The sequence below is a fragment of the Bidens hawaiensis genome, unplaced genomic scaffold (assembly GCF_021521415.1).
Source record: "Bidens hawaiensis isolate Kalapana, Puna unplaced genomic scaffold, B.hawaiensis_p1.1 tig00073130_1, whole genome shotgun sequence".
NCBI lineage: Eukaryota > Viridiplantae > Streptophyta > Magnoliopsida > Asterales > Asteraceae > Bidens > Bidens hawaiensis.
The window spans coordinates 6,282-16,328 of record NW_027502741.1 but is presented as its reverse complement, the minus strand read 5'-3'; the positions used below and the strand labels follow the sequence as shown (position 1 = coordinate 16,328).

General features: G+C 37.6%; 1 protein-coding gene and 1 pseudogene across 2 annotated transcripts; one reads left to right on the top strand and one right to left on the bottom strand.

Moving 5' to 3' along the window:
- The first annotated feature begins 248 nt into the window (after positions 1-248).
- Positions 249-3,207, top strand: LOC143606139 (serine/threonine-protein kinase BSK5-like). Its single transcript, XM_077082008.1, has 10 exons — positions 249-333; positions 405-631; positions 767-902; positions 987-1,120; positions 1,197-1,302; positions 1,372-1,457; positions 1,547-1,735; positions 2,398-2,568; positions 2,658-2,771; positions 2,860-3,207. Exons 1-10 carry the CDS (start codon positions 249-251, stop codon positions 3,091-3,093), a joined length of 1,482 nt encoding a protein of 493 aa, XP_076938123.1. The 3' UTR covers positions 3,094-3,207.
- A 1,495-nt stretch (positions 3,208-4,702) lies between these two features.
- On the bottom strand, positions 4,703-6,991 carry LOC143606138 (tubulin beta-2 chain-like; annotated as a pseudogene). Its single transcript, XR_013148691.1, has 3 exons — positions 6,562-6,991; positions 5,511-5,780; positions 4,703-5,422 (listed from the first exon to the last, which is right to left on the bottom strand). The product of XR_013148691.1 is annotated as a tubulin beta-2 chain-like (transcript).
- Positions 6,992-10,047: the final 3,056 nt, after the last annotated feature.

The window sequence follows — 10,047 nt, the reverse complement described above, 5'->3', positions numbered from 1 at the left end:
ACATACATACATACCATGAAAAACATTTTAACATGTGTAATGTGTAGTGTTGATCCAAAGTCATGTACAACCTACGAGTAGTAGAATGAGTAGATAGAGAAAAAAAAGTATCACTATTGTTTTATCCCCATCATCATCATTCAATGTTTCTCACAAGCAATCATCCATTTTTATGTAAACCCACCCTTTGATACTTTCAGACAAACTACATTAACACAATCAGCTTGTTAATTTTGATTATTGTTACAATGGGAGTTTGTTTTTCTTGTTCTTCATTTCACTTATGTGGATGCTGTCGGTTGAAATCAAAAGCTACTCATTCATCTGAACTGGGTATGTTAAAATTGAACCTTGCTTGATGTATGTTTGTTAATGCACATAACCTGTTTGATGAAATGTCTCAGAGAACCGCAATGGGGAGAGTGATAAGCTGAAGTGGCCGTCTTTTAGGGAGTATAAGTTAGAAGAACTTAAGGCTGCAACTGCTGGCTTTTCTGTGGAGAATGTTGTGTCTGAGCATGGTGAGAAAGCGCCCAATGTTGTGTATGAAGGAAAGCTTGCTGATGGTGATCGCTTGATCGCGATCAAGCGGTTTAACAAGTCGGCTTGGCCTGATACTCGCCAGTTTCTTGTATGTTGTTGTTAGCTGAGTTTATTATCTGTTATAGTTATTGTTATTATTTGATTCATCATTTATCTTTGAGTTTGTTTGCTAGTCATTACTATAGGTTTGAATATTAATTAAGATAGTTAATGATGTTTCTAGGATGAGGCAAGAACTGTTGGACAACTTAGGAGTCAGAGATTAGCAAATTTGTTGGGATGCTGTTGTGAAGGAGATGAGAGATTGTTGGTAGCAGAGTTCATGTCTAATGAAACTTTATCTAAGCATCTATTTCACTGTAAGTTACCTTTTTTTTTTTTATAAAACATGTTGTAATTACATAAAAAAATGTAATAAACTTATAATCATTATACAAATCTAGGGGAAAACCAACCGCTGAAATGGGCTATGCGGTTACGGGTGGCATTGTATTTGGCACAAGCATTAGAGTACTGCAGCAGCAAAGGGCGAGCGCTGTACCATGATCTTAACGCGTATAGAATCTTGTTTGATCAGGTAGCAAACAACATGTCTTGTATTTGTTTTCCCTTTTCAAATGTTATTGCTTACAATGAGAGTTATTGTGTGGCAGGAGTGTAATCCGAGGCTCTCGTGTTTTGGGCTCATGAAAAATAGCCGAGACGGGAAAAGTTACAGTACGAATTTAGCTTTCACACCTCCTGAATATATGAAAACAGGTCAAACAATTGTTGTTAATATAATGTTTAAAAATAGTAAATTTATACAATTTGTTTACCGTATGGCAGGTAGAGTAATAGCCGAAAGTGTGATTTACAGTTTTGGGACCATACTACTTGATCTGCTTAGTGGAAAGCACATTCCCCCGAGCCATGTGAGTTCAAGTTGTTGACTGGTTGACTATACGATTTTCAGTTACAAAACAGGATGAACCCTGATAATTTTTTCTCGTGTTAAATGCAGGCGCTTGACTTAATACGTGAAAAGAATTTTCAAATGTTAACGGATTCATGTTTAGAGGGCGATTTCTCAAATGATGATGGGGCCGAGTTAGTTAAAATAGCTTCCCGTTGTTTGCAGTACGAGCCTCGTGAAAGGCCCAATGCAAAATCAGTTGTCGCATCACTCACTTCTCTCCAGAAACAAACTGAGGTAAGTCTATAAGAGGTGTGAATTTCTGACACGACAAAACCCAAACACAAAAATCACGGGTTTATTTTTGGTATAAACGGGCTTGGGACAGTTTCAGGTCCGAAGCTGCGAACCTGTTTAGCTAAAAAGGTTGTGTTTGTGTCGACCCGGCATATTCGCCGTTTGGGTTTGGTATAAACGTCAGTTTTGGGTAGAACCCGCAAACCCATTTAGCTAAACAGGTTGTGTTTGTTTCAACCCGCTTGTTCCCCATTTAACCGGTTTATCTTTTGAAATGCGTTTTATGTTATAAGTTAAAATGTGTGCGCATCTTATGCCAAAATTGAAAACCAAAAAGAAAATTGACATAATATTTTATAATTAAGGTGTAATTGTTATATATAAATTTGCATTTTCTTTTCTTTCTTTTTTTTTCTATAAAATTGTAAATTTAAAGTATTAATATGTGAAAACAATATAAACTTTCTGGTCAAACGAATCATGTTTGTGCCACCTCACAATTATGCATGTCGTGTTCGGGTTAACGTGTTTGACACGATTTTTGAGTTTCGGTATGTGCACCCATGAACCCGTTTAGCACCCCTCTCTCTATTTTATGCCAGTTTATACAAAAATTTCGCATGTATATTACTTTATTGTGTTCAATTATCTGATTAAAATAGGTGTCTTCCGTTGTCTTGATGCAAATTACTAATTTACCCCCGGAGGAAAGTACAAAACAAACGGATTTGTTATCACCGTTTGGGGAAGCTTGCTCTAGGATGGATTTAACTGCCATTCATGAGATGTTGGAAAAGGTTGGATACAAAGACGATGAAGGGGCTGCAAATGAGGTCTTTTTATTATTTATAAATATTCAAAAATAGTTATAATAGTCTTTAGGGCGTATAAATAATTAGTTTTTCTGTTTATTTTGTTGCAGCTTTCATTTCAAATGTGGACAAGTCAGTTGCAGGATGCTTTGGATGGTAGAAAACGCGGGGACACTGCTTTCAGAGCCAAGGACTACAATGCTGCTATCGAATCATACACGAGTGTAAGTCAAAAGTCCAAATACCCATCAAGATAGCATAATTGTAAAATTGAAACTTCATTTAGAATAAAGATTTGATTGTTTTGGTCAGTTCATTGATAATGGAACAATGATTTCACCAACTGTGTATGCAAGACGGTGTTTGTGCTATTTGATGAACAACAAAGCACAAGAAGCGTTGGGAGACGCAATGCAAGCCCAGGTGGCGTCGCCTAATTGGCCAACTGCACTTTATCTCCAAGCGGCTGCTTTGTTTAGCCTGGGAATGGAGAATGATGCTCGGGAAATGCTTAAAGATGGGTCCTTGTTGGAGGTGAAGACGTAAAGGAAGAGAATAATTTTCTTATTTGGACCTCTAGAATATATGAAGATAAATATAATCTTGATTTGATGTCATTTATGATTGGGTTTGCGGACAAGAAACGATGTTTGTGGGTCTGTGTTTCTCAAGAGGCTGGAAAGTTATATGTAATGAGGTGTGGCTATGACTTTGTGAGTTTCAAAATCTATGTTTGATTCATGTATTGAAAGCTTAGATGAAGAATATATTCTACTTACTACCGATATAACTTTGTGATGAATTATATGATAATAACTGATTTCCGATTTTGTTATATACTGATTTTCTCTCGTGCATATTCAGAAATTTTGGGGTGTGAAATACGGGTTGGTTAAATCGAATAAAAGTAAGTACATTAATAATATAAAAACTTAACAAATCGAAAATAGCATCATATTAGACTTGGGCATTTTTCTTTCAGTAAATGGGGTTGCATCATCAAATCTTATACCCAATTATCCTACCTATACCTGTCCTGGATGTTTCAGATTTCGGGTATTTCTATTGATTTCGGATTTACTGCAATCCCTAAGTGCACCATGCTAATTTTTTATTTGTCACCCGGATGCATATCTCAATTATCTTGAATTATGCTGAATTTTCGAATTATGTGACATTTTTGTATTTGTGGATCAATCTCCAAATTAGCCATTAATGCTCTAAAACACATCACATGGGTTTTAAAAGGCTATCACATGGATGTTAATATTTCATGTCAATTTTTGTCGAGTCTTTTACAATTCTCAAAGAATTGTTTCTTTTAATATATTATTGTTCTTTTGTATCAAAAGACCATTTTAATGCATTTGGACATTTAGAACTTCCTAATCCTAATGACGGATTTCCTACATTAAAGTTAGGAGGGGGACATACTTGAAAGAGATCCATCCAAACCATTGAGATCAACATGGCCTAGACACATCTCCTATGAAAGAAGGCCTAGGCTTATGTGTGTGTATATATATATGTATAGATAGTATGATCTAGAGTAAGTAGTGAGAAGTGGCGAAGAGGTACCGCAAGTCATAAATATATTGAATACTGGGCACACTGTTCTTTCTAGAGTTCTAGTCATCAGGAGATTTGTTCAACAACTCTTACCCTCTCCCAACCCTGTAATGTAATCTTGACATACAAAAATTTTGAGATCGAATGTTTGTCGACACCACTATTCTTTTACATCTCATGGTTAACCAACCAAAAACCGACTAAAAAAGTACAATTATTGTTCAACTAGGGCTCAAAACCTACACGTCGACCATCCTACACACTTCTAACAGCAACACACCACATTTGCTAAAATGAGCCAGTGATGAGTTTTGTTTGCATAGCCTAACACATCTTCTCAGCTTTCAAGTTGAGGAATAGGGAGTTCCAAACGTCCAGACCAGACATCGCAACAGATCCCTTTTGTTCAAACAATGACAAGCAGCCCAGAAAACAACCAAAGTGAACCAAAAATTCTAAACTAAAAGATACCCACAAACATATAATATTCATAAATCCAAAACAAAAATTACACACATACTTGTTTAGCAGTTAAATTTGCTTTCTTATAAATTTTTGCCTTCACATCCCATCAAAATGAGCACAAACAAGCATACAACTACAATAACCATATTTCACATCACCCTCAATCTTCATACTCCCCCTCTTCCTCTTCTACCTCGTACTCTCCCTCCTCATCAGCAGTCGCATCTTGATACTGTTGATACTCAGACACCAAATCATTCATGTTACTCTCAGCCTCTGTGAACTCCATCTCATCCATCCCTTCACCAGTGTACCAATGCAAAAACGCCTTCCTCCTAAACATAGCAGTAAACTGCTCACTCACCCGTCTAAACATTTCTTGAATCGAAGTCGAGTTACCAATGAATGTAGACGCCATTTTCAAACCAGTTGGTGGGATATCACAAACAGTTGATTTCACATTGTTTGGAATCCATTCCACAAAGTAAGACGAGTTCTTGTTTTGCACGTTAAGCATTTGCTCGTCAACTTCCTTGGTACTCATCTTGCCACGGTAGATGGCTGATGCGGTCAAATATCGCCCATGACGAGGGTCAGCAGCACACATCATGTTCTTGGCATCCCACATTTGTTGAGTCAACTCTGGAACGGTCAAAGCACGGTATTGCTGAGACCCACGTGATGTGAGTGGAGCAAAAACCGACCATGAAAAAGTGAAGACGTGGGAATGGAATCAGATTTACAGCAAGTTTTCTTAGGTCTGAGTTCAACTGTCCTGGAAACCTTAAACAGCATGTGACTCCAGACATTGTTGCAGAAATGAGATGGTTAAGATCACCAACTGTCATCAAAGCATAAAACCAATCAAGAGTTAAGATAGAAATACAGAATCAACAAATTTACAACAAATTCAGCAATTGCAAACTTACAGCTCGGAGTTGTTAGCTTGAGCGTCCTGAAGCAGATATCATACAAGGCCTCATTATCAAGAACCATACATTCATCTGCATTTTCCACAAGCTGGTGGACTGACAATGTAGCGTTGTAGGGTTCAACAACAGTGTCAGAAACCTTTGGAGAAGGGAATACAGAAAAGGTCATCATCATTCGGTCTGGGTACTCTTCTCTAATCTTTGAGATCAATAGAGTCCCCATACCAGACCCTGTCCCACCTCCTAGAGAATGGCACACCTGAAAACCTGCACATCATACAACTAATACCGATAAAAAAACCAAAAAACTAGCATTTAGAAACAGAAATTAATCATTAATCAATTGTAAACATGCATTTATGAGTAGCCTGAAGTAGAAATAATGGTATATATAATCTTATAACTAAGTTACATTTTTTTATATGTATGCTTCTATAGTACTTATGAGTTACGAGCACAGCAAAATGAACATAAAATCTTAATTCTTAATTCCGGAAAGAAAATACCATAAATGTCTGAATTCTTAACAAGCACATAGGGGTGCAAACAAGCCCAGCCAATCACAAGTTTCTTGAGCTCGGGTCAACAAAAAGCTCGAAACGAACCGAGCATTTTAGCCTCAAATAAAGCCCATTTAGTTATTGAGCCGGAACTCAAGCCGTGTGTAATAATAGCTTTTACCTATTTTGGACTTGCATGTATTAATTTAACACTAAACTTCCAAGCTCGAGCCAAGATTTGGCTCGTTTGAGGTACTAAACAAGCTCATTTGAGATTTTTCTCAAAATATATAAAAACATATATAAATTAATAAATAAATAATAATAATAATCGAGCTAAAGCTCGGCTCGTTTGAAGCACATAGTAGATTTATCCCTTAAGGTGATAAATACACTGAAATAACCACCTATTAGTATAGATATTTTATTTAACAAGCAGCACATATACTCATAAATACGTTACAGATCTATCATTTCTTACATAACATCTAACAGAATATATTCAACAAATAGTTATTTATATAAAGAGTCAACTAACTGTATTATACCTTGCAAGCAATCACAATTCTCGGCCTCCTTTCTAACAACATCGAGAACCGAGTCAATCAACTCAGCGCCTTCAGTATAATGTCCTTTCGCCCAATTATTCCCAGCACCACTCTGACCGAACACAAAGTTATCAGGCCGGAAGATTTGACCGTAGGCGCCAGATCTGAGGCTGTCCATGGTACCTGGCTCCAGATCCATGAGGACGGCGCGTGGAACGAACCTTCCGCCGCTGGCTTCGTTGTAATAGACGTTGATTCGCTCGAGCTGGAGCTGGGAGTCGCCGGTGTACTTGCCGGTGACATCGATGCCGTGCTCGGCGCAGACGACTTCCCAAAACTTGGCGCCGATTTGGTTGCCGCATTGGCCGCCCTGGATGTGGAGGATTTCACGCATTTTGGATTTTGGAGTGTGAGTGAGGTTAGGGTTTGGATACGATGGATCGAGAGAGAGTAGTAGACTTCAGTCTCTATACGGTCTGTCAATATATATAGGGATAGATGTGAATACGTATTGATAGGTAGGGTATGTTTGGTCTTTTAGCATATACTTAATTAAAAGCATTTTTTAGTCGAAGGAGTCTGAAGCTTCTGGGTATGTTCGGTAAAACTAGCTGCTAGCTGTAGCTTTTTAGATATATTTAGACGTTTGGCATAGTAGATGGAACTTTTAATAAAATATATAAAATGACTAAAATGGGCATAACTAAAAAAAATAATATTAAATGTACTTATTTTGGAGGGTTATTAATTAATTAAAATACTATGAGTTTTTTCTTAAAAGCTTGAAACTCTAAAAGCTCCTAAAAGCTTCTTGCCAAACATACCCTTTAGGTCATGAGAAAAAGTTTAAAACTTGAAGCTCCTACTAGTATCGTTTAGAAAAAGCTACAAGTTTTTAGTATTTTAATTACTTAAATAACCTTCTAAAATAAGTACATTTAATATTATTCTTTTTAATTATGCCTATTTTGATCATTTTATACATTCTGTTAAAAACTCCAGCTACTCTGCAAAACATCTAAATATATCTAAAAAGCTACAGCTACTAGCTACCAGCTACAGCTATCGCTACCAGCTTCAAGCCACCAGCCACCAGCTACAGCTACCAGCTACTTTTGCCAAACATACCCGTAATCTCATTGATATTAGACAGGTATCTATGAGGGGGGCTTTGAAGCCCCTCCACAATGTTACGTGGACACTTGGGGCATCGAAGCCCCAAGCTATAATGTCCCTCTATGGTAGGGGCATCGAAGTCTTTTAACATAATATAATAAAAATTAAATAATATATTAAATAATAATATAGTGATACTAAAATTAAAATGTAAATAAAAATAAAACCATACAAATAAAAAAACAAAAATAAAAAAGCATACAAATAAAAAACCTAAACAACATATAACTAATATTCGCCGTCCTCGTCCTCATTTGCATATTTGGCTAATATTCTTGCTTTTCTTTTCTCCAACAACACCTGCGTGGGAGGATTTAGATGCGATAGATCCTTTGCAAGGAGCTCGAATTCCTTTTCTCCTTTCCGCTCCAAGTGAACTTTTTTTCTTTCTTCATGCATCGCTTTGTATTCCGCATGCATCATCTTTCTTTCTTCATGCATTCTCATGAGTTCCTCTTTTTTGTGTTTTTAGCATCTGCAATCTCGGTTAGTTTGAGCTCCAAGTTGTCAAAACGCGAGCTCACTTCGGAACTCATCGAGGATGTCGTTCTAGATGAAGATCCTCCACATTTAGCCACCGCCTTAGCTTTATCTCTTCCTACCGGGCGTGGCAACTCATCCGGTTCATCAAAAATAAATTCGGGATCTAACTCGTTTAGATTAACTTGACAACAACTATCCGACAAGGGTTGAAACGGCAATTGATTGGCCGAAGTAGACGTTGTCTTTGACCGTTTGGACGGTTGCAGTGATGATGTCGAGACTGGATGCCACTTCGGCGAGCTTGTGCATTGTCTCCATGTTTCCATCATATTGAAATCTCCACGATAAACAGCCTTGTATTGTTTTAAGCAAGCCTCCATCACGTTGGCACCGCTCGTACCGCTTTTTCTATTGTTGTTAACGCGGGTGTGAATGTTGGTGAAGTTGGTTATTTTTGTGCGTATTGTCTTCCATTTGTTGTAGACAGAATCATTCCCGCGGTAGGCACCTCGACCCATTATATCAAAGAACTTATTGCGTATTTCGTCCCAAAACTCCAAGGTATGTTTACCGTCACATTTGATACATATAAAAGCTTAGTATCAGTAAAAAAAAATAATAAAACATGGAAAACATATAAATATTTTTATAGTTTACCTTGAATCGAATCTTCGGATGAGTCGACCCACGCACGCGCTAACGCCAATTCCTCATCTGCTTCCCACCTTTGTCTTTCGGCCTTTTCGTTTGTTTGATCGTCAGCAGGATTCTTTTTTTTATAACTTCTTTTTTTAGGATGAACTTGCGTTTAGGGTATTTAGGTGTCCGGCATTTGTGTTTCGAGTATTTGGGTTTCGGGTACTTGCGAAGACATATACGACATTGGCGGTCGAAAGAACATATCAGGATTAAACGATTGTATGGGTGGAGGCATCACGGGTCGTTGTTGGTTTGCATAGAACGGGTTGTTAGGGTCGACGTTATTTCCGAGCAAACTTGTCCACCACAGACAACTCGAATCCCACGAGTTTGGGTTTGGGTTTGAGCTCGAGCTTGTGTTCGGGTTTAGGTTTGGGTTCGAGTTAGGATTTATGGTTGTGAAAGTTTAAAAGTTTTTGAGTAAAATGTTGGTGTGAAAATGAAAGTTGTTTGAGTAAAAGAGGGAAAAATGGTTTGAATTTATAGAGAAAATGGTTAAAATAATTTTTCTTTTTCTAACGGTTAGAAAAATAACCGTTGGGGTGCCCCCCACCCCCCCCTCAAATCCTCTCTTCCGCGCCGGCCGTCTAGAAAGCGCCCCCACCGACGGTGCCCCCCGACGGTGTTCTTCCCCCTTCCATGCCCTCTCACTCCTCCTTCTGCGCCCCATAGCAACCAGCCTTATAGGCTTATATCCTCCTATATCGATATGGATTCTTAGGTGCTGTTTGTTTTGAAGATAAGATATGACTACAATTAAGAATAAGATATGACTTTTGTCTATACGACTCGTATAAGGATATATGAGCCGTATGACACCCGAGCTATGTCAGTTTGAAGATAAGATATGACTACAATTAGGAATAAGTTAATCCCTATGCCTAATCCGTGCTGAAACATCATTAAGGTCTATTCTAATATTTAAGTCCAAAATGAACTCACCTCAATAACCCAAGTTTTAGCCGTACATTTCTTGATTATATACCACATACACAATGCATTGTTTCTAAACACTTAATTTATCTTTTTAACTCATAAATCAATCAATATGATGCAAGGCTCCGGAAATAAGAGGACCATGGAAATCCACAACATAAATATGTTGTAAATCAAGAGATTTAAATATCA

Coding starts and splice junctions, on each gene's coding strand:
- LOC143606139 (XM_077082008.1), top strand. CDS start 249: ATGGGAGTTTGTTTTTCTTGTTCTTCATTTCACTTATGTGGATGCTGT. Junction 2,569..2,657: donor ATGAAGGGGCTGCAAATGAG/GTCTTTTTATTA, acceptor ATTTTGTTGCAG/CTTTCATTTCAAATGTGGAC. Junction 2,772..2,859: donor CTATCGAATCATACACGAGT/GTAAGTCAAAAG, acceptor TGTTTTGGTCAG/TTCATTGATAATGGAACAAT.